This window comes from Saxophila tyrrhenica, assembly GCF_035928015.1.
Source record: "Saxophila tyrrhenica strain CCFEE 5935 chromosome Unknown scaffold_6, whole genome shotgun sequence".
Lineage (NCBI taxonomy): Eukaryota > Fungi > Ascomycota > Dothideomycetes > Mycosphaerellales > Extremaceae > Saxophila > Saxophila tyrrhenica.
This window is the reverse complement of record NW_027041738.1, coordinates 428,323-450,114: the sequence shown is the minus strand read 5'-3', so window position 1 is coordinate 450,114 and position 21,792 is coordinate 428,323. Positions and strand designations below refer to the sequence as shown.

General features: G+C 56.9%; 8 protein-coding genes across 8 annotated transcripts; 5 read left to right on the top strand and 3 right to left on the bottom strand.

Moving 5' to 3' along the window:
• Window positions 1–185: 185 nt before the first annotated feature.
• ALG11 (asparagine-linked glycosylation protein) lies at window positions 186–1,875 on the top strand (the record flags this gene model as incomplete). The annotated part of the gene is made up of 2 exons (XM_064801474.1): window positions 186–1,632; window positions 1,688–1,875. 2 exons carry the CDS (start codon window positions 186–188, stop codon window positions 1,873–1,875), a joined length of 1,635 nt encoding a protein of 544 aa, XP_064660104.1.
• A 623-nt stretch (window positions 1,876–2,498) lies between these two features.
• GUT2 (mitochondrial glycerol-3-phosphate dehydrogenase) lies at window positions 2,499–4,742 on the top strand (the record flags this gene model as incomplete). Its single annotated transcript, XM_064801473.1, has 2 exons — window positions 2,499–4,587; window positions 4,654–4,742. 2 exons carry the CDS (start codon window positions 2,499–2,501, stop codon window positions 4,740–4,742), a joined length of 2,178 nt encoding a protein of 725 aa, XP_064660103.1.
• Window positions 4,743–5,729: 987 nt separating this feature from the next.
• LTR77_004218 (uncharacterized protein) lies at window positions 5,730–8,855 on the bottom strand (the record flags this gene model as incomplete). Its single annotated transcript, XM_064801472.1, has 2 exons — window positions 5,730–6,878; window positions 6,933–8,855. The coding sequence occupies 2 exons, from the start codon at window positions 8,853–8,855 to the stop codon at window positions 5,730–5,732; spliced, it is 3,072 nt and encodes a 1,023-aa protein (XP_064660102.1).
• A 2,915-nt stretch (window positions 8,856–11,770) lies between these two features.
• On the top strand, window positions 11,771–13,810 carry LTR77_004217 (uncharacterized protein; the record flags this gene model as incomplete). The annotated part of the gene is made up of 1 exon (XM_064801471.1): window positions 11,771–13,810. One exon carries the CDS (start codon window positions 11,771–11,773, stop codon window positions 13,808–13,810), a length of 2,040 nt encoding a protein of 679 aa, XP_064660101.1.
• Window positions 13,811–14,412: 602 nt separating this feature from the next.
• Window positions 14,413–14,973, top strand: LTR77_004216 (uncharacterized protein; the record flags this gene model as incomplete). The annotated part of the gene is made up of 1 exon (XM_064801470.1): window positions 14,413–14,973. One exon carries the CDS (start codon window positions 14,413–14,415, stop codon window positions 14,971–14,973), a length of 561 nt encoding a protein of 186 aa, XP_064660100.1.
• A 1,209-nt stretch (window positions 14,974–16,182) lies between these two features.
• LTR77_004215 (uncharacterized protein) lies at window positions 16,183–18,870 on the top strand (the record flags this gene model as incomplete). The annotated part of the gene is made up of 2 exons (XM_064801469.1): window positions 16,183–16,396; window positions 16,448–18,870. The coding sequence occupies 2 exons, from the start codon at window positions 16,183–16,185 to the stop codon at window positions 18,868–18,870; spliced, it is 2,637 nt and encodes an 878-aa protein (XP_064660099.1).
• A 242-nt stretch (window positions 18,871–19,112) lies between these two features.
• Window positions 19,113–20,037, bottom strand: LTR77_004214 (uncharacterized protein; the record flags this gene model as incomplete). Its single annotated transcript, XM_064801468.1, has 2 exons — window positions 19,113–19,895; window positions 19,957–20,037. 2 exons carry the CDS (start codon window positions 20,035–20,037, stop codon window positions 19,113–19,115), a joined length of 864 nt encoding a protein of 287 aa, XP_064660098.1.
• A 503-nt stretch (window positions 20,038–20,540) lies between these two features.
• Window positions 20,541–21,379, bottom strand: LTR77_004213 (uncharacterized protein; the record flags this gene model as incomplete). The annotated part of the gene is made up of 2 exons (XM_064801467.1): window positions 20,541–21,113; window positions 21,167–21,379. 2 exons carry the CDS (start codon window positions 21,377–21,379, stop codon window positions 20,541–20,543), a joined length of 786 nt encoding a protein of 261 aa, XP_064660097.1.
• Window positions 21,380–21,792: the final 413 nt, after the last annotated feature.

Below are 21,792 nucleotides of genomic sequence, written 5' to 3'. Positions count from 1 at the left end.
CGACGGCCAGCACGGGCCGCAGCTGCCGTCCCAAAAGTGGCACGCGGTTAGCGGGCATGTGACGGTGAGGGACAGTTGCCTTCAACGCTGAAACAGCAGGTTCGCTGACATGCTGGACTGACCTCCTCTTCCACCATGGTATTCCGTATACCTCGCCATATCATCTACCATCCTTGACGACAGCCATGGCGTTGCTGACAACACTACTGGCAATTCTGGCTGGGACCTCTCTCTTCGTCGGCCTACTGCCATACGCTGTCTGGTTTGTGGGACGTTTGGTTGGGACTTCGTTATACAGCAAGACGCAGCAGCGGCGAGAGTTGTTGCTGAATAGGGCAAAGAACGATGCGAAAGAGCAGACAGAAAAGACTAGTGTCACGCAATCTCAAAAGGCGTCTTCTTCAACATCGCTGGACGAAGAGTGGGAGAAGGTCAACAAGACACCGCCGGGCTCACCACCACAAGGCAAAGCTAGCCAGTCTGTCGACGAGAGCTACAGTGGCATCATCGGCTTCTTCCACCCATTCTGCAACGCCGGTGGTGGAGGGGAGAGGGTCCTCTTCGCAGCAATCCTCGCAACCCAACAACGCTACCCAAACGCCCTATGCGTAGTCTACACCGGCGACCACGATGCCAGTAAAGAGCAGATCCTCACCAACGTCCGCAATCGCTTCAACATTGATCTCAAACCGGCACGCATCAGCTTTCTCTATCTGAGTACACGCGAATATGTACTCGCGAGCAGATGGCCACATTTTACTCTACTCGGCCAGTCTCTTGGGTCGTTGATTATGGGTTGGGATGCCTTTGGTCTGCTTGTTCCGGATATCTTCATCGATACTATGGGCTACGCTTTCACCATAGCGTTGTGCAAGTGGCTTTTTCCATGGATGCCGACGGGCGCTTACGTTCATTATCCAACGATCTCTACTGACATGCTGAGCTCACTGCACGATGAAGTTGGCAACCGTGGCTTGAACGCTGGCTTGGGCAAAGGTACCAAAGGCAAAGCGAAGCAAGTCTACTGGGAGCTGTTCGCCAGACTCTACTCCTGGGTCGGCGGCCAGGTCGACGTTGTAATGACCAACTCCACCTGGACACAACGGCACATCAGCTCGCTCTGGACTCGCTCCCGCACGAAAAGTGGCAAAACCCACGACATCAGCGTCGTATACCCTCCATGCGCAGTCGCCGAGCTGCAGGAGAAGATACCCGTCTCTTCCCCCCGCTCCAACACCCTCCTCTACATTGCCCAATTCCGTCCCGAGAAAATGCACCACGTCATTCTCGACGCCTTCGCCGCCCTGCTCAAACAGTGGACTCCAGCCCAAGGCTCCAAACCAAAACTTATCCTCGTCGGCAGCGTCAGGGACGACGACGATCAGAAGCGCGTGTACAAACTCCGGCTGCAAGCGCAGGAGATTCGGGAGAACGTCGAGTTCGTTATAAATGCGAAATGGCCGCAGATTTTGGAATTATTGAAGTCGTGCAGTGTGGGTGTTAATGGCATGTGGAACGAGCATTTTGGAATTGGGGTGGTGGAGTACCAGGCGGCGGGGTTAATCAGTGTGGTCAATAACTCAGGGGGCCCGAGGGAGGATATCGTTGTGGACGTGGATGGGAAGCCTACCGGTACGTCTGATCTCATTGATGTCACTCTCATAACAGCAGCTGACTTTGTTTCCAGGCTTTCTCGCATCAACCACCACCGAGTTCACTGACGGCTTCGCGAAAGCATTGAGTCTTTCCACCGAAGATGCACTAGCTATGAGGCATCGAGCTCGCAAAGGTTCGCTGCGATTTTCAGAATATGTTTTCAGCACAGCATGGACGACGCAGCTAGAGCGCTTGGTCGAATTAGGTCGACGCAGTTGAATCGCCCAATCAATGCTACGAATCATCCATGCCTTGAGTTTGTGTTTCTGTACCGAAATGGCCCGATCGAACGCTCAACAGGCGAGTAGCCCATACAGTAGTTCTCCAAGACAGCATGCTATGAGATGAGGTGTTGGGCCGGAAAATTTAGGTGAGAGGCGAGTCTTGAGAAGGATGCGAGTCTAGACCGATGCCGACGCCGCGAGTCGCCGGATGGAGAGGATCGAAGCAGAAACAACCTACGACTCATCATCTTGATGGGCATTGCATGTATTGCAGTTTTTTGTTGGAGCCTTCAATGTACCCTGAGAAACATATTGAGATCAAATGAGTATCGACTCGCCTCTTGAGAGTAGGTAGTCAATTGGGTAGACGAGCAATTCGTGAAGCCCTTCATGATTCAAACAGTCACGTGCAAGTCCGTTCATGTGAATAGTTCTTCCGCACTTCTCCGAGACAAGAGACTTGGCCGCCGCCGCCGACGAACCGTCACCTCCAGTCGCCGAACCTTGCTCTCCATCTCGGAAGGAAGAGCTCCACCGAGTACGCCGCCGCCGCTGTCGAGGTCGCCATTGTCGTTCTTCAACCTCCTGTGATGCTCCCGTAGAAGATCAAACGTAGCCATGGCCGCTCGTACATCCAGACGGGCCTTGCGCTACTTGGGCTATGCTTCAGCTGCCGGCGTTGTCGGCGGCGGAGCTGTCTACTTCGTTTACCGGCCTCAAGAAGTTCCTGGACTCGGTGCAGCGGCGGTACCCCCTCCCACCTATGGCGAGGGCGGCGTTTTTCGACCTCCCAACTTCCCCCGTGTCAAGTCAAGAGAAGAGCAGATTGCCGATTTGAAGGCGAGCGCTGGTGCGGCGTTCTCGCAGGCGAAGAACAAGCTCGTCAATGCTGTGTCCGGAGGCCAGACGGAAGAACAGCAGAATGCACAAGACCCATACGATCTGCTCGTCATTGGTGGTGGTGCTACTGGTACGGGCATAGCTTTGGATGCTGCTTCGCGAGGCTTGAAAGTCGCTCTCGTGGATAGAGATGACTTCGCCTCAGGGACCAGCAGCAAGAGCACCAAGCTTGTCCACGGAGGTGTCAGATACCTGGAGAAGGCTGTGTGGGAGCTGGACTACAACCAGTACAAGCTCGTCAAGGAGGCTCTTCGCGAACGCCGCTATTTTCTCGACACCGCTCCTCACCTGTCCTCATGGCTACCCATTATGATCCCGGTACACAAGTGGTGGCAAGCGCCCTACTTCTGGGCCGGCACCAAATGCTACGACTTCCTTGCTGGCTCCGAGAACATCGAAACTTCCTACTTCATGACCAAGAGCCGGGCGTTGGAGGCCTTTCCTATGCTTCGCAAGGACAACCTCTTCGGTGCACTGGTCTACTACGATGGCGCTCACAACGACTCTCGGATGAACATCTCGCTGGCTATGACCGCTGCTCTCTACGGCAGCACTATCGTCAACTACTGCGAAGTCACTGGCTTGGAAAAGGACAGCAACGGCAAGCTCTGCGGTGCTAAAGTGAAGGATCTCGTCGCCGAGAGGGATGGGAAGAGCTCAGAGGAGTTTACCATCAAGGCTAAAGGTATCATCAACGCTACTGGACCATTCACCGACGCGATCCGCAAGCTTGACGAACCAACTGTGCAAGAGATTGTTGCTCCTAGCTCTGGTGTTCACGTCATTCTTCCTGGCTACTACTCTCCCGGCGACATGGGCTTGCTCGATCCTCATACTTCTGACGGTCGTGTTATTTTCTTCTTGCCGTGGCAGGGCAACACCATTGCTGGGACCACCGACGCACCCTGCGACATCAAGCAGAACCCGGTTGCTGGTGAAGAGGAAATCGACTGGATCTTGAAGGAAGTCAGCAACTACCTGCAACCCGAAATCAACGTTCGCCGTGGCGACGTGCTCGCAGCATGGTCTGGTATTCGTCCTCTGGTTCGGGATCCAAAAGCGAAAAAGTCAGAAGGCCTCGTCCGAAACCATCTCGTTACCACCTCCGATTCTGGCTTGATCACAATCTCCGGCGGCAAATGGACTACCTACCGTCAAATGGCTGAGGAAGCTGTAGACGAGGCTCTGACTCAATTCAACCTCAAGCCCCGACCTGTTTCCAACCCTCCTCTCGTCAGCGGCGTCGAAGGCTTCCACGAGGACATGGAACTCGACGGCTCCTGCAAGACCCACAACATCAAACTCGTCGGCGCCCACGGTTTCTCCAAGACCCTGTTCATCAACCTCATCCAGCACTACGGCCTCGACACGGAAGTCGCCAAGCACCTCACCACCTCCTACGGCGACCGCGCCTGGACCGTCGCCGCCCTCTGCGCTCCCACTGAAGCCCGTTTCCCCGTCCGCGGTATCCGCATCTCAGAGCTCTACCCCTTCGTCGATGGCGAGGTCCGTTACGCTGTCCGCCACGAGTACGCCCAAACAGCCGTCGATGTCGTGTCCCGCCGGACGAGACTGGCTTTCCTCAACGCGCAGGCGGCGCTCGAGTCCCTGCCGCAGATCATCGATCTCATGGGCGAAGAGCTGACGTGGAGCAAGGCGCGGAAGGAGAAGGAGTGGACCAGCGCGGTGCAGTTCCTCGGATCCATGGGGTTGCCGAAGGGGAAGTTGGAGCTTTCGAGGGCGGATGTGGAGGCGGGACGGGTGGGAAAGTATGCGGATGAGGAGTACGGGTATTATGCGAGACATGGTGAGTTGTGATGTTATTACCCCAGGAGAGTCTTGGAGTGGATGTGAGAGCTGACTTTGATGACAGATAAACCCGACGAGACGCTCGAGAGTGATTCGAAGTTCATGTCTGGACAGAACCCCGGGATTGGTAGGACGGCGCCTGCGAATAACTGAGGTGGTTGGGTGGGATGGAGTGGCTTTGTGTGGTGTATATATGGTCTAATTTCACTGTGTGATTCTTGGATACATATTATTTTTTCTTTATCATCCTAATTTCGTTGGATGTGGGCGCTGGTCTCATTGCCTGGTCCTTCCTGGGGCTAGCTGTTAATTCACTGGTCTGGAAAGCGGTGGAGGTCGATGGTAAGTGTTTTGCTGTTATCTCAATCGCTCAAAGCAGAATTGCTATACCGTCTTCTCGCCTTCTTCTCCTTCGAAAGATTGCTCATCTCGGCGCTGTCCAGCATACGTTGCTTGCGGTTTAGGTTTGTTCTTAGAGACTGCCAAACCTTTTAATGCTGAAGCATTCGCATATTCTGCTTCCCTCGCAATCAGCCAACGCGGACATTGAACTCAGTGGTGTCACAATGGGCGTTAACGTGAGTTGGCGGCTACGCGAGGTCTGTTGGGAGCAGACCGACGAATTGCTAGGACACAGACGCGACTAGGAGAGGCTTTCTAGTCCGAAGGCTGTTCCAGAGGTGGCGACGTACAGGCATGACAATACCATTGCGAAGAAGTGGAGCCATAACCATTTTCACACGCGAGCAGGACTCTCCCATTCCACATACTACATACAGTACATACGGAAACCGAAGAGGAAAGATCAACAGCATCGAACATAAAAAGCAGCAACCAGCCCAGCCGGTTGACGACAATTGTACAACCACTCCTTCACACCGCATCCATCACCGGCGCCTGCCGCTCCACCAGATCCAGACCGGCGTCCCCTTGCTGACCACACAAAAAGACTAAACGCGAACCGCGCCGAGCTATCGGCCAGTCCTCTCTGGTATTCTCGAAAAAATGCAAAAATCAACCCAATATCGACAAGTGGTTAAGTTGAAAACGGTTCCTTCTCCGGACTGGGCTGGCTACAAACGCGGGCGTTCATCAAGTCGTGAGGTTGGTGCTGCAAACTCGTGACAGAGTTTGTGGCGTTTACAACTTGGTGTAGGCCGGGGGTGCAGGCGCCGCGGAGGAGGACGCCGGGGCGTAGGCGTAGGGCTGCGAGGTGTAGGCTGGGGGCGCCGAGGAGACGGGCGCGGTCTCGCTGGAGACTACTGGGGTGGAGTAGGCTGGTGGCGCGGAGCTGGCTGGCTTGCTTGGGTATTCAGCGGGCTTCGAGGACGAGGCGGGGCCTGCGCTGGAAGAGCTCGCTGGCTTGCTTGGGTAGCCTGCTGGTGCTGAGGACGAGACGGCCGCGCCGGACGAGCTTGGGTAAGCTGGGATGGAAGCAGAGCTGGATACGGCGGCTCCGGACGAGGATGGGTAGACGGCCACAGAGGAAGACGACACAGCGGCACCGGAAGACGGGTAGGCGACCGCGGAAGAAGATGAGACCGCAGCCGATGAGCTAGCCGGGGCAGCAGAGGAGCTGGACGCAACGCAGAAGCTCTCGTACCACGACCAGTACTTCTTGTCCTCGGCAGAGGAGCAGGTGTCGTGAATGCACTTGCTCACATCATCGTTGCCGCAAAGCTCAGACTTGCCCGTGACACCAGCCTCCTCGAAGCACTTGCTCCAGCAGTCAGGGGTCGGGGTGGCCGGGACACCGCTCGTCGAGGAAGAGACGGCCGCAGCGGAAGATGAACCGTAACCGCTGGGCTTGGGGTAAGTGCTGAAGCCAGTTGGGCCGGCCCAGCTTGCCGAGGCGGAGCCGGATGGGTAGTAAGCGCTGCCAGAAGGCGCAGGTCCGGCGCCGTGGCTTGGGTAACCAGCCGGGCCGCTTGGAGAAGAGCCGCCGCCAACAGTGATTGTGACGAGTTCAGTCTCGGTGACGGTTTGAGTTGCGCCGGTTCCGCAAGTCTCAGCACCGGCAGAGCTGCCAGCCGTGTAGACAGTGATGTAGTTGGTCTGGGTCGAGGTGGACTCGGTGGTGAAGGTCTTGGTGCCGGAGTAGCCTGCTGGGACAGCGCCGGAAGATTCGGCACCTGCGGAGGACGCACCAGATGGCGAGCCGTACGCTGGAACTCCACTAGAAGCAGCATCCGCTGAAGAGGCGGCAGGGTAACCAGATGGAGAGCCTTCGGATGGCGATCCGGAGCCGTACGCGGGCACTTCGCTGGAGGACTTGGTGGCGTAGACGGTCTGTGATGCGTTAGCTTTATATATAACCACGAAAGATGGATGCGCAAAACTCACGTTGGTCAGGTAGACGGTCGAAGTGGTCTGCATTGTGGTGGTCAGGACAGTCGTGGAGCTTCCGTGGCCAAGAGTGTAAGTCGCGGTAGTGTCGAACACGGAAGTAGAGTAGTCGCCAGTTGGCGTGACCTCGCTGACTGGGCAGATCGTGGTGGAAACTGGGATGGTCTCGGTCACGACAACGGGGTGTCCGGAGGAGGCTGGGCAGTCGGTAACTTCTGGCGCACAGCTAGTCTGAGTGTAGGTGACGGTGTCGTAGATGGTCGAGGTGGTGTAGTCGGTGGTGTAGGACGCGCTCGCACTGATGCTGCCAGATCCGTAGCCCGATGGGTAGCTCATGGAGCCGGATGCATAAGGCATGGATGAGGAGTAGGCGGCACCAGAGGACGAGATCGGGTAAGGTGCTGAAGACGATCCGTAGGCACCTGGCATAGACGAAGATGCTGGACCAGCAGACGAACCGTAGCCGGTCGGGTATTGCGAGATCGAGGACGAAAGCGCGAACCCAGAAGAAGAGGATCCGTAGCCTGCAGGGTAGCTTCCAGAGGACGCCGCATACCCGCTGCTCGATGGGTAGGCGGAAGAAGAGATGGCGTAGGCAGACGATGCCGAGGACGATCCGTAGCCTGCAGGGCCAGAAGCAGACGAAGATCCATATCCGTAGGGCTTGGAAGAAGACTCCGCGAGGCCACTGCTCGATGGGTACTCAGAAGAGGAGATTGCGTAACCGCTGCTCGATGGGTAGGCAGAAGAAGACACACCCCAACCGCTGCTCGATGGCGATCCAGAAGACGAGATCGCGTATCCACTGCTGGAACTTCCATAGGCGGAAGAAGCACTTGCCGAAGAGGATCCGTAGCCTGCAGGTCCGGAGGCGGAAGACGATCCGTAGCCCCATAGCTTCGAAGACGAGGCGGCATAACCGCTGCTCGATGGGTACGCAGAGGAAGAGATGGCGTAACCACTGCTCGATGGTGATCCGGAAGAGGAGATGGCGTAACCACTGCTCGATGATCCGTAGCCGGAAGCACTGGCGGAGGACGAGATAGCGTAACCGCTGCTCGATGATCCGTAGGCAGAGGAGCTTGATCCGTAGCCTGCGGGTCCCGAAGCAGACGAAGATCCGTAACCCCATGGCTTAGAAGACGACTCAGCGCCAGCCGAGCTGCTCACTGGGTAAGCGGAAGATCCGTATGCGGAAGAAGCACTGGCGGAAGACGAGATAGCGTAACCGCTGCTCGATGATCCGTAGGCGGATGAGCTTGATCCGTAGCCCGCAGGCCCCGAGGCAGAAGAAGATCCATAGCCGTACGGCTTAGATGAAGAGCTGGCAGCACCGCTGCTTGATGACGGGTAGGCGGAAGAAGACACCGCGGCTCCTGAGCTGCTTGATCCGTAGGCGGAAGAGCTCGATCCGTAGCCTGCTGGGGCAGAGGCGGAAGAAGATCCGTAGCCGTATGGCTTCGAGGAAGAGGAAGCGGCACCACTGCTTGATGATGCATAGGCCGACGAAGACACGGCGGCACCAGATGAGCTGGACGCACCCTTGCTGCTGCTGGATGAACCGTAGCCCATCGGAGCAGAGGCAGAGGAAGATCCATAGCCTGCGGGCGCCGAAGCGGAAGACGATCCGTAAACGGCCGGCTTCGAGGACGATGCTGGCGCGGCGGATGAGGACGACGAAGATGCGTAGCCTACTGGCACGGCCTCAGAAGAGGAGGTCGGGTAGACGGCCGGCTTGGAAGACGAAACAGGACCAGCAGAGCTGGACACTGGCATGGTGACGGACGCCGGGGGAGGCACGCTCGTGGTCTCGTCGGTGCATGTGGTATCCTTGGGCGCGCCATACTCTCCACCAGGCGCCGTGGCCACAGCCGCGGTCGCAAGACTCGCCGCGACGGCGAACTTGCTGAAGAACTGCATCTTTACTGTCGTTTTCGTGTTTCGAATAAGGTTTGTTGGGCGGTTATTGATGTTGGTATTGGTATTTGGTAGCGGGTATGCGATCTTGCGACAAAAACGAACAACAACGCGCGATTAATGAATGAATGTGGGTGGTTAAAGAGTGTGGTGTCTCGTGGGAGAGACGATGAACGAGTGTGTTGTCGCAAAAGTAAATGCTCGTAAAGGAAGAAAAGTCAAAGACAAGGGACAGGATGCGGGAGACAGTCGAACAAAAGAGAGACGAGATTACCTTTGATACCCCTGGAGCATCCTGCGTCGCCCAGCGCCCGGCGGTGTTGTCCCTGCGCGCAATCTACAGGAATCAGCGATGTCTCTAGCGACGAGGCTAATCTGGAGGAGTTCAACGCTCCGCGCCCCTGATTCGACGCAGCCCGCGCCGAAATTACACACGGCCCGCACGGTACCTGCATTAAATCTCCTGCACGATGTCGGACTGGACGGCTTCGAGCGCACATCTTCTCGTGCGACTGACAATGCGCTCCAGTGAAAATGCGCGGTTCGAACGTGAGGTGCGAGTTTGCCGCTGTCGTCGCCTCGAGCGATTCTGGAGATGTAGTGGACATTCGGATGTCTCACAGAACTGCCGGCCTTGCAACTCGTGGTAATCTCTGCTCCTGGACACAACCCAAGCCATGAAATGTCGCTTCTCGGCGAGCACTGTGACGAATGCGCTTTAGGCAGTAGGCCCCATGCTGCGTTGCAAGCGATCCTGCGGTGGCGAGGGAGCAGTCATGCGGCGCGATACACCGCACGCGCGTGTAGTGATCATCTTCCTGTCGTGCGACTCTTCCCTTCCGATGAGGCTTCCATTCGATGTTCTTTCACCGGAGTGTCGGAAGCAGATCTGCGGTTGTCGTGAGGCCAAGACGATGATTCGCGCGTGTGCGCGCGGCGGATGGTGTGGTGGCTTGGTCGACGGTTGTTGTGGGAAAGGCTTGAATCGAGTTTCACGATGCAGCTGCTTGGCCCATGCGTGTGCAGATCCAAATTTGGCCTCCAAAGCCAACAACAGCATCAATCATCCTTCATATCTATAAAATACCGACATCTCCGACGTCCTTCACCGCCTCCAGAAGGTAGACCTGTCCGGTTGTGGAGAGGAGAGCAGCACACTTCTTCGCTGTATGATCAGTGTTGTGACGGAGTGATATGACCTTGAGCTCTGCCAGTCCTCCCGGCGCACAAGCTGTCTGAGTCAGAGGCATATCTGTGGCTGCTATGGACAGACCAGAAGGACGATTCGCGGAGACGATGGAGTCTTCTTCGAACGCAGTCGAAGGAGATGGCAAAAGTTAAGAGCCCACTATGTTTTGCACCTCCAAACACGACCTGGGAATCCATTCTGTGGCTCTGGCTCCTGAACCACCGAATTCTGCTGACCTGAAGCCTTGTTCCATCTCGTGTTCGGACCACTGACCTGATGACTTTCAACTTCGACGAGGCGCCAAAAGATATGCTTTGTGCGTACTTCGAAGCGCCGCTTCCATTGCCATCCAGAACGTCAATACCAATATCGAGGCTGCGTCGACATGTCTGCACTGGAGCCTGACTCCACCGCTGAAAGGCCATGAACATAGCCCAAGCGAGCGGTTCAACAACTTTGCGCCATCAACGCGCTCGGAGAGTCGCCGCCGTCCGCGCCGCCCACCGGACTCTGTTTGCGTGTCGATGCTGGATGTTACATTGGGTGAACCAAAGCCAACAGTGCTGAAGGAAGCTCATGCTAGGTAGCCTCGCGCATCGGGTGCTTATCAAAAGCGCTATGTGAGTTCTTGCATTGATGATAAATGGATGGTTCGTCCGAAGGCTCAATGGAAGGAGCATATGGTCGCCGCGGACAGATAAGCCGGCTCCGTATACTTGATCTTCGCGCGTAGCGTGATGCCCAAGAAGGGCCGGGAGTATGAACCGTATGCAGCAGCCATTGGAAACCACCATTGGACTGTCCAAGTCATACTTGACTGTTCATATGAAGTCCAGTTAAGGTTCACGTGCTTCCTGAGATCGGAATGTAGAGTGAGGAGTCCCTTGAGCGTTGTATCTGATCAAGTCGTGCTCGCCCTTACTGTTCAGCCCTATTCACATGCATAATGCATCCATTCGCCATCGATCTTGACTTATGAAACGGATGCAGTCTCTCTTGAGCATTCGTCCTAAGGCTGACCTCTATTTTGCCGCGCGCAATGTCACGCTCCGGCAATCGAGAACTCACCATCCCGTCCCATCGGCTGCCATCTCACATCTTCTCAGCACAACCATCGCCACGAACCGTTCGGCGGAACAACATCGCCATACACAAACGCCGAACATGGCACCCAAGCCCTCCACATCGGAACGACGTCGATCGGTGTCGATCGTGGTTGGTGGAACATCTCGCCCTTCGCTCCGGTAAAAATGACAGAAGCAAACTCCAAACCCTTCCCAAGCCACCCTCGGATCTGCCAGCCTAATAGCCACGACTGCGCCCGCCAGGTAGGTAGGTGTTCTTTCGGGTATACACTCTTCTTCTGTAGGTCTCCCAATATCTCTTGGTTCTCACGCCGCACCGGGCGAGATTGCAGCGAACACCGAGTCCGCCGCGTCGCTTCTTATCTCGACGGACGGCTCATTCGCAGCCTTATGGTTCCAGACCAGATATAACAGCCACGCTTCGCTCGATCCCACGCATACGACGAACGCTCGTATCGTTCCTCCCCCGCGAGGAGCCAGTACTACGAAACAACCCAAACGACGATGTTCTGTGGAGTGTCAAGAGCACAGCAGATCCGTCCCACCACCAGCACCCACCTAGGCCACGGCGCAGACGACATCTCGATTAGGTGACACGCTCAGAAGACGTCGGACAATACACAACTTTATCATACAGCTTTGTAATGTCAGCGGTTGCGCAGGCCGGCCCTGTCCCCGCGGCTACTCCTCCTGCTAGCATGAGTCCGAACAACAAGGCGAATGGTGTCATGAAGATCCACGACATCATCCACGCCGACCCCCGTCGTCTTCTGGTCCTGTTCGATAAAGGACAGGACGAGATTGTCCGTGTCGTTGCGGATGTTCTCGGACAGCCGTTTAGTGTCGTGGCCTCGGTGCAGGATGCTGGTGAGAGGACGGATGTGGTGGTGGGGATTGAGAACGGATTGGTATACGAGCCGGAAGTTTTGGGGAAGCTGGGGAGGATTGTTATCACGACGCATGGGATTGATGTGAAGGATTGCAGGGACGAGTATGTGACGTCGTTCTGCGACTATGAGTATCTATACAGCTCGAGTGGGTTTAAGAGAGGGACTATCTCAAGATATTTGGGTTTTATACTGGGAGAGCTCAAGCCGCATGAAGGGTTGAAGAAGAAGTCTAGGACGACGTTGTTGTCGACAACTTTTCCGGACATTCGCGCTGCTTTGTCGAACATGGACATTTTGTCTGTCGGCGCTGACTCCGTTGAGCTGCGCGTTGATCTGTTGCAGGAGCCTGGATTCAACGGCGCCTCCAAAGGCGTGCCAAGTCTGAAGTATGTCGGCGAGCAAGTTATGATGTTGAGGGAGCGGACGGAGCTTCCTATCATCTTCACCACAAGATGTACAGCAGAAAATGGTCGCTTCCCGATGGACAACCCAGCGCTATTCTACGAGTACTTGCACAAAGCCATTCAGTGGGGTTGCGCATACATTGACGTTGAGCTTTGGCTCCCTGAGGACATCCGGCGCAGACTCTCCGCCAATAAAGGCAGTACTCGGATCATCTCAGCATGGCACGACTTCAGCGGCCGTTTCAGGTGGTCGTCCGCGGAGGCTCGCCAGGTGTTTGAAGCTGGTGCCGTCTATGGAGATGTGGTCAAGATGATTGCCATCGTCAATTCTGCAGACGCCAACTACGAGCTCGAGTACTTCCGGTCAGCGGTACAAGGTGTACATCCACAAACACCATTCTCCGCAGTCAACATGGGGCCTGTAGGTCAGCTCTCAAGGACGCTCAACCAAGTCTTCACGCCCATCACTCATCCACTACTACCGGCGGTGGCTGCTCCTGGTCAGCTCAGCGCCGCCGAAATTGGATCTATGCTGCACTCTATGGGCCACGTGGAGAAGCAGTCCATGTACGCCATCGGCAATGTGCGAGCAAACGGTCAGGCAATGTTTCTGGAGAAGGTCTTGAACGAGCTCAGTCTACCCCACCGAGCAGTATGCATCGACCATCTTCCACAAAACTCACTGGAGTCGATCCTGTCTCAACCTGACTTCGGAGGCGCCTGGCTGAACCCCCCTCTCTCACTCACCAAAGCGGCCTACCTCCCCCGAACCACCGAGGCCGCCGCCGCCATCGGCCAAGTCGACACCGTCGTCGTCCGCTCCGACACCTTCGGCAAAACCATGGTCTGCGACAACGCGACCTGGAAAGGCATCCGCGCCACCCTCACGCGCGACCACGTGCCATCCGCCTACGCCGACCGCCCCGCCCTCGTCCTCGCCAACACCGAAGCCCAAGCCGCCGCGGCCATCTACGCCCTGCGCGATCTGAAAGTCAGCGCCATCTACACCATCGGCTTCACGGCCAACGCCTCCAACGGCCCTCACGTGCAGCAGTTCCGTGGGGTGGCGGATATGAAACAAGTTCCTGAGCCCTTCGTCATTGTCTCAGCCCTGCCGGCGGATAAATCGCTCGTTGTGTTGCCGTTGCTGAGACATTACAGCGGCGGGCTGCGCAAGACGCAGCGGCCGGGGAAGGTGTTTCTGGACCTTGCGAACGGGCAGCGCGTGAAGAAGGATTCGGTCGCTGCTGCTGCGGAGTTGGGGTGGAGGAGCTATCGGATCGGGCCGGTGAATACTTATACTATGGTTGCGATGTTGCGGTTGCTGTTGGGGGTGAATTTGGGGTATGATTTTGTGAGATTGGCTAATGGGAGGTATCTGTATGAATGAGATATGCTTGGGGATGGGAGCACAGGACACGGTTGTGTTTATGAACGTATGACAGGGTGGGAAGCAGAGAACGTTCGTTTAGGTACTTGAGCTCGACTATAGATTGATTTGGATAACACTGCACATTTTTACGATCGCTTTAACCCAGCACAACTTCCATACCCCCCCTGTGGCAGAGCTTCGTTACGAGTTACTCGACAAGCACGGATATGAAGTCTGGATCTAGAGACGGCGATATTCGTGGGAAGTTCTAAGGGAGGGATAACCATACCTCCAGACACACTTGCGTTCTCCAGGGGACAGTATATATTGCGCACCGCCATCCGCTTGCTCGCTTGCTATAACATTAAGCGCTCGTCGAGCGAGGTGGCTCGCATGTTCAGCACTGCCCTCTGCTGTGCCATCCTCCGTCTGCCACATCCCAGGGAGAACACCGTCCACCATCGAATTCACGGTAGGCGCCTGGACTCCGGAGGCGCCGAAATCATCTTCCAGTGGGCGCTGAGGGGAAATCGGCCGTGGTTCGTGTATAAAGCAACAATCCATCCGTCTAATGGGATAGTCACTCCATCGTTCCTCCGACCTACCTGCAATCTTACAGCATGTCCTCCCTAGCCATGTCCGCACAGTCTCCAACACCTTCTCCGACCCCCCAACGCTTCAACGTCTACATAGTACGTGACGGACCTATCATGGCGGACCCCGATCTACCAGGAGTTCGCTACCACAACACCATCCTCGTCGAAACAGGCGCCGATGGCTCCGGAGTCATCCACCACGTCACCGGCGACCTCGTGCTCGGTTTCCACTACGAGCGCAAGGAATCTCCACCACCTGAGCTGTCCCCGACGTTTTACAGTAAGGAGTTTTTCGGGACCGTTCTGGCCTCTGCACATCCGGTGGCGTTTGATCAGGTCTGCGAAGCGCAGCCTCCTCCGCCTAGACAGAAGGCGTTCAATATGGCGACTATGAAGACGGAGCCGTTCAAGGCTGACGGTAGCTTTTACCAGCCGGGAGAGCAGAGCAGGCCTTTGGTTAAGTGCACAGAGTGGACGGAACGCCAGGCGATGCCGGCGTTGTTCCGGTCGAACGTCGTTCAGCGGACTCATGCGGTCACCCTCGAGCCTTCTTCCGCCGCCTCCTCGGACCTCTCGTCGAGATGACTGGGTCCATAGGGTTATTGTAGAAGGGATGGTAAGCGACTGAACCGCCGTCTACGACTCTAGAGTAACTTGCCTTGAGACATGATAATCTCCGCAAGTCGTCGGGGACTTCGAGCAGGCGTGCAGTCTTGCTATACTTGTCGCTCTCCGACAGCTGGCCCTACAAGATGTCCAGCGAGCGGGCGTTGCATCACGATGAAGGAGGTATCGCCATCGGGATATAGAGCATAGAGCTGTGCAGTCTGAGACCTCTGAAGGGGCAAGGTAGTACCTCGTATCGCGAATTGGCGGAGTTCTGGGCAGCTGGGACTTGTACCTGCTTGATGCACCAGTCTCTCCTGTACCGGTGAGGAGGAGATTGTCAGCAGCTATACCTACATGTATCGATTGGAAATTGTCCCATCGTGAGAAAGACACTCGTTACTTGAGCCTCGACGAAGACCGATTGACATTATGTCGCTCCCTGAACTTTGATACTCTCCTCCGGCGGCGGGCAAAGTTCAAGCCTCCCTTTCACATTCATCAATGTCAGACGTCGGCAGAGTCGGCAGTCTTCGCCTCGGGTTGCTCGAGTCGTGGGGACCAGCCACTCTCCACACTCCACCCTTGTCATCCTCCCCTCCAAGCGAGATACCTTCTGTATTGCACGTGGATCATCCTCGATCAGCAGCAGAAGAAGACGTCGAGCATCATGGATACACAGACAGCGACCTGGACATCTGCCGAGACGGCACTGCGCGCCGAGGACATCTCATCATCGACAGCCATCCGCCAGCTGCAGGGCAGGACAGCTTGAACCCCCTCACTACAGTGCAAAGATGACATGGTTGAACTTCGGCTCCAAACAGCGAAGAGCACGCGGCAACCCATGGCGGCATCGCCCTCGTGGGCCAACCCATGTCCCTTTCCCCGCCTGAAAGTCTCTTCCAGACGCAGAAGTTAGATTGTCGTACCTCCGGTAGCGCTTCGCACAGGCACCGGCTCCACGCACCCTTGGCCCTGAGAAGCGTGATGCGGCGGCGGCGGCGGCACCTGCACCTCGCTCGTCTGTGTGCCAGACCTCCGAGGATGCGTGCGATCATGCTTAGCTTGGTGGTCTCGATCTTTGACACTGCACTCCTTCTCCCCATCCACCCCATCTCTTCTTACCGGTCGAGCTGTATGCATCGCACACGCTTGACGCTTATGCGTAGCATGTAAACGACCCCGATGGCGGCAGCGACGGTTGCCCCTCCGAGCGAAATGGAAATGCTCCCTCGTCCACCGCAGGTCGGCATTGGCCGCTTGACGACGCAGCGGCGGCCGAGCGGGGATTCGAAGCAGGCGATGAATTGCAAGAGTTGCAGGAAGCGCAAGATCAAGTGCAATCGCCTCAAGCCGAGCTGCGAGGCGTGTCAGGTGTTTAGCTGTCCGTGTATATACGGTAGGGACGAGTAAGCTGTGATTTGGAAGAGCGCTTGCTGAAGACTGGCAGATGCGGTACCGAAGAAGCGAGGACCAAAGACCGACGTACTTGAAGCCCTTGTGAAGAGGGTCAATGGCCTGGAGAAGCGACTCAAAGATGAGGGAAAGCCAGACTCGGAAGGAGACAGCCCAGAGGACGACGGAGAGGCGAGAGCGGAGGGTGATGAGCATGCAGATGGAGTCGTGTTCGAGCGGGCAGAGTCAATACAGCGAACCGCGCCACCGCAGCGCATACAGCCTGTTGCGAGGCAGAGCCCACCAGTGATGGCACCTATGCTGCCGAACTTGCATACAATTCAGTACGCTGCACCTTCAGCCGTCACCACGGGCAGTACTCTGACGAAGAGCAGCAGAGACAACGAGACGATCGCGTTCACCGATGCACTTCTAGACACCTACTTCGCGCGAATCCACAGCAAGCCATACTATATTCTGGACGAAGCGAATACACGACAACGACTACGAGAAGGTCAACTACCGCAGTTCATGATCAATGCCATCCACGCGGTCTCCATCAGATACGTACCCCATCTCTGCGGCGGCTACAGCGGAGCTGTACGAACAGGCCAGGACTACGCAGCACGAGCTCGTGCAGGCATTGATGTCGACGAGCCGAGCATCGATAATCTACAGGCGTTGTTGCTGCTCGCGATGGCCCAGTTCCAGGCCGGCAAAGGGAAGAAGTCATACATGCTTGTGTCACACGCCACCAGCATGGCGTTTGCGCTCGATCTGCATCGAGAAGTGCCAGGTCACCTGCGAGTGGCGGCAGTGGAGCGCGAAGGACGGCGAAAGCTGTTCTGGACGTGCTATCTGATGGACCGCTTCACCACGAGCGGATCCAAACGACCGGCTCTCATTTCTGATGAATCCATCTCGCTACGGTTCCCAGCTTCGGGCACTTCTAGCTCGCAGCGGTCAACGGAGGCAAGTTACTTCCCGAATGGCTCGAGCCTGAACCAAGGAAATACGCATGCGAGCAATGCAAATGGCAGTGCGGCGGTCTTGGTCGAGATTGTGCGGATACTGGGCGCTGCGAATCGATATCTCGCATCGGGAGGTGTCAAGGGTGATCCACACTTCCCATGGCATGCGCAAAGCACGCTCTCCAAGATTCGGTCGGATTTGGACAAATGGGCAGCAAGTACACAAGAGGCTTTCGCTTCCCTGGAGAACCTGTTCGGACGGCAGGACAGTGTGAGCTTGGTGCTGAGCAAGCTGATCTACCATCTTGTCCATTGCCTCTTATACCGGCCATTCTTACCAGTGGATCTGGCCGAGCTATCAGGGAACAGCCAGAACCAGTCGTGGCAGATTGAGGCTACCAACCTCTGCTTCATGCACGCCAATGCGATTGTGGAGTTGGTGGACATCGGCAAGGCGACTGGCATCCTCTACTGGCCATCTTTCGTGGGATACTGCGTCTGCACCGCTGGCACGATTCACATCCACGGAGCCCACTACGTCTCCCTCAACGACAACGACGTCTTCGCCAACAGCTCCGACTTCCTCTCACGCGAGATGGCACAGCTGGCAGACCAGAGCTTCATCTGGGCAGGCGTCAACCATCAGCGCGAGACGATGCAGACGGTCTACGCCAATCATTCCCATCTCGTGCACTCACTATCCTGCAGCCCGATCCGCTTCTCGCCGGTCTTCCAGATGGAGGACTTCTTCGACCGCTACCCCGGTGCCAACATCGACGGCGCACACATGACCTTCAGCGAAGTCCAAGTCGACACGCCCCCTGACCGCCACCACGACTTCCGCCCCAGCGCACAATCAAGCATCCCCTGGTCCCGACCCGCTGCGAGTCTACCCCACCTCACCCTCCAACCCCAGTCCGTCGCCCAAAACACCCTACCCGACCACCCGCCCCCCGCGAAGCGCCGCCGCGTCACCGAAGGCGGCGGCGGCGAGTACCCTTATCCGACCCCCACCAACGAAACCCAACCCAACCCCTTCGAGCAACCGCACTACCATTTCCCCCCGAACCCCATCCCTTCCCAACCGACCCTCGAACCCAACAACACCGACCACTTCTCCTCCTCCCCCTCCCAACAAGACACCATCTACAACATTCACGACCTCCCGCACCCCATCACCGCAGCGGCGCTGGATGACCAGAACATCTTCTCCCCGTCCTTCACCTGGGGACCCGCGGCGCTGGACCAGAACACCGCGACGCCGAGTGGGAACGGGATGTATCCGCCTTCCGGGATGGCGAACGAGATGCAAACCCCCGGAGGCGAGAGCGCGGGCGCGCGCTCGAGTCATACGGTCGGGGAGGAGGGGGAGGGAGATCCGTTTCTGAGTTTTCTGGAGCAGTTGGCGGCTAATGATGGGGACGGGGGTGGGGTGAGTGATTTGGGGTTTTTTATGGCGGGGGAGGGCGGGGAGGGGGGGTTTGGGGATGAGAGTGGGGGGTTATGACATGCCTCTCTCTGGATGAAGCGAGTGCGATCGCGGAAGACTGGTTCGAGGGTTGTGAAGTTGACTTTTGAGATACCATGGGCAAGCTGGCGAGGAAGGCTTGGGTGTAAATATCGCATTTTGACACGAGATGAGATGATGAGCTGTCATATAATGAAGAAGATTTTGAATTGTGCACGCCCACTTGAGCTCTATCATATCTCATCTGCTCATCACCCATGTCCATCCACAAAGGAACACCATCATATCAACCCCGGAATAACAGCCTTCCTCCCCCCAACCCTCTCCTCCCCAAATTTCTCCACATACCACCCCTTTCCCTGCACCGCCCGCGGCAACATCGTCGACACTTCATTCACCAGAAAAGTCCTTGCGGGGACACATCCCCAACCGCCGATCATCCAGTACGCCGCCCACTCGAACCACTCGCAGAGGTAGTGCGGGAAGAGGATGTAGCGGAAGAGGCCGTTTTTCGGGATCATGTACAACTTCTCCACCCCCTCGACGGGTTTGCCTTCCTTTTCGGCTTGTTCGCGTTGTCGACGTGCTGCGGAGCGCCGGATTTCCCGCAGGTCGTCGTCGTGGAAGATGTTCGCCATGAACGACCAGCCCCAGAGTACTAGGCCGATCTCCATGGCGTACAGATGCCCCGCCCAGTCCTGCACGGTGCGTGGTCCGTACCCGCCGAGCCAACCGCCGATGCTCAGGGCGTTGAGCGTATTAAACGCAAACGCCCCGGCCGCGACGAAGAAGTGGATAGGCGACATACTCGGGTTCAAGAGCAGCGGGCTCAGCCAGGCGCGGTAGATGTAGTGCAGCACGTATAGACCAGCCATCGTCCAGTTGCCCCATGGGAGGGAGGAGAGACCTTCTTGGGCGGGGAGCGTGAGCATCACGTATGTCATGATGAGGATGGTGGGGGATTCCATGATGGTCCAGGCCCATTTGCCGGGCAGGTTGAGGGGGGAGGTGGTGGAGGTTTTGCCGGCGGGGTACCAGGGGGTGATCCATTGGGCGGCGGCGAACTGGGGGAAGAGGTGTTAGTCAGGGTGATTATTTAGGGGAAGGGGGGGGGGGGTGGCGTACGAGGGGGAAGAATTGGAAGGATTTGGTTATGAGCTCCCAGGTTGGGCGGGAGGGTGGCAAGATGCCTGGGATGAGAGCCATGTTCGAGACAATCGGGTGAAGTTTAGTTGTGGGAGGGGGTGTTCGTCAGGGGACTTATAGTCTCGTAAATGAAGGTGAATTGCGTCTTGTGGTGCTCATCCGACTCGGATGAATGTTTGTTGGAAATGGTTCGAGATATTGACGCCGTTCACAAGATCGACGTCGTCTAAGCGAGATCTGGGGAAAGGCTTGATCATCCACGCAGGCGGAGATCGTTCCGTGTGCTATGTACAGCAGGAACGTGCAATGATTAGAACAAACTCGAGAGATGGTGTAGAACATGAAGTAGACTTGGTGATAAAGGAGCTATTGCGGTTCATTCCCTTCATCGACCACTGTCCTGCCCGGCCTCCCACCAGATTCCACTCACGCAAACCATGTGCCGTCCTCAAGCTCGCAAACATATATTGACGAAGCATACCCAACCCCCGAACACCACAACACCACCGCTCCCACCTTCCCCAGCCATTCCAGCCCCCGCTCAAACCACCCCAACAACGCTATCAAGCCACCCTCCTTACCCCCCCATCAACAGCCTTAACAACATCATCCACCATATCCCCAAACACCCTCCTCATCATCCCCACCCTCTCCTCCCCCTCACTCCCCACCAACCCGACATCCAGCCTCCGCAACCCCGCCGCCACCTTATCGCTCATGGCGTGGAAATCCACATCCAACCCGTGTCCGTCGTGCAAATCACTCATCGGCAGGAACACGGAGTCGGCGCTCATGGTGCTGATCGTCGGCCTCATTACCTCGTGCTCTTCTGCCTCTGCTGCTGAGTTGATTTCGGTGTAGGTGGGAGCAGCGGATGCGTTGTCGGGCAGGATGGGGACGCGGTGGGGTTGGTCGTAGGTCGAGGCGGAGATGGTTTCGGAAAGGGCGGTTTGCGGGAGGTACGCGAAGTCGATGGTGCTGGCGTCGTTGACGGCTTTGAGGGTGCGGGAGGTGTTGAAGTGGCGGGTTGTGGGAGGTGAGTTGGAGGAGGGTTGGGCGGGAGTTGGGCGGGTTTGGGTCGCGGTGCTGAAGGCGCGGGAGTGGGTGAGTTCGTCGGCTTGGAGGCGGGCGAGGAGCTGTTGTGTTCGTTAGCGGATACTCGGGGTAGAATGTTGGTGGAGAAACTCACGTCTTGCTTCGAGCCCGCGGCCTCAATCTTCCTGCGCTTGCACTCTGCTCGCAAGCCGGCGATGTCGCGGGGGAAGTTGGTTACCGAGCGCTCCTGGGTCAAGATGGACGAGGCATAGGTCGCGGGCCCGGTCATGTGGAGGTTGCGGACTTGCTGGGCGCCGCGGGAGAGATTGCGGAGGGCGATGAACTGGGTTGCTCGTGGAGCTGCCATTGCTGGGTGGTTCGGAGGGCTGTCTGTGTAGAAGTATGGTACTGTGGTGGGTTGAGAGGAGAGCTGGTCGGTAAGCAAGCACGACAGGGACAAGCTCGCTTTGTAGCACGGAGTGACGAGTACTTAGGTGAGACGAAGGTACGGCTGAGCAGGACTACAAGTTGAGTGGGATCCGGGAAGGTAAATGTATTCAATGCAGCCCCTAAAAGCTGCGAGGGCTGTCGCAAGCAAGCTGCAGTTGAAGCTCAGCACAGCTCAACGAGAACCATCCGGGCAACGAGCTCAGGCCATTGGCTGGTCGAGTCGTCCATGCAGCACGCGATAGCAGCACGACCGGCGGTGAAGGCAGAGACGACGCCAATGGGATCCGTCCGCTTCCAGTGGTACGATACGATGGGCTAATCTGGCGTGCT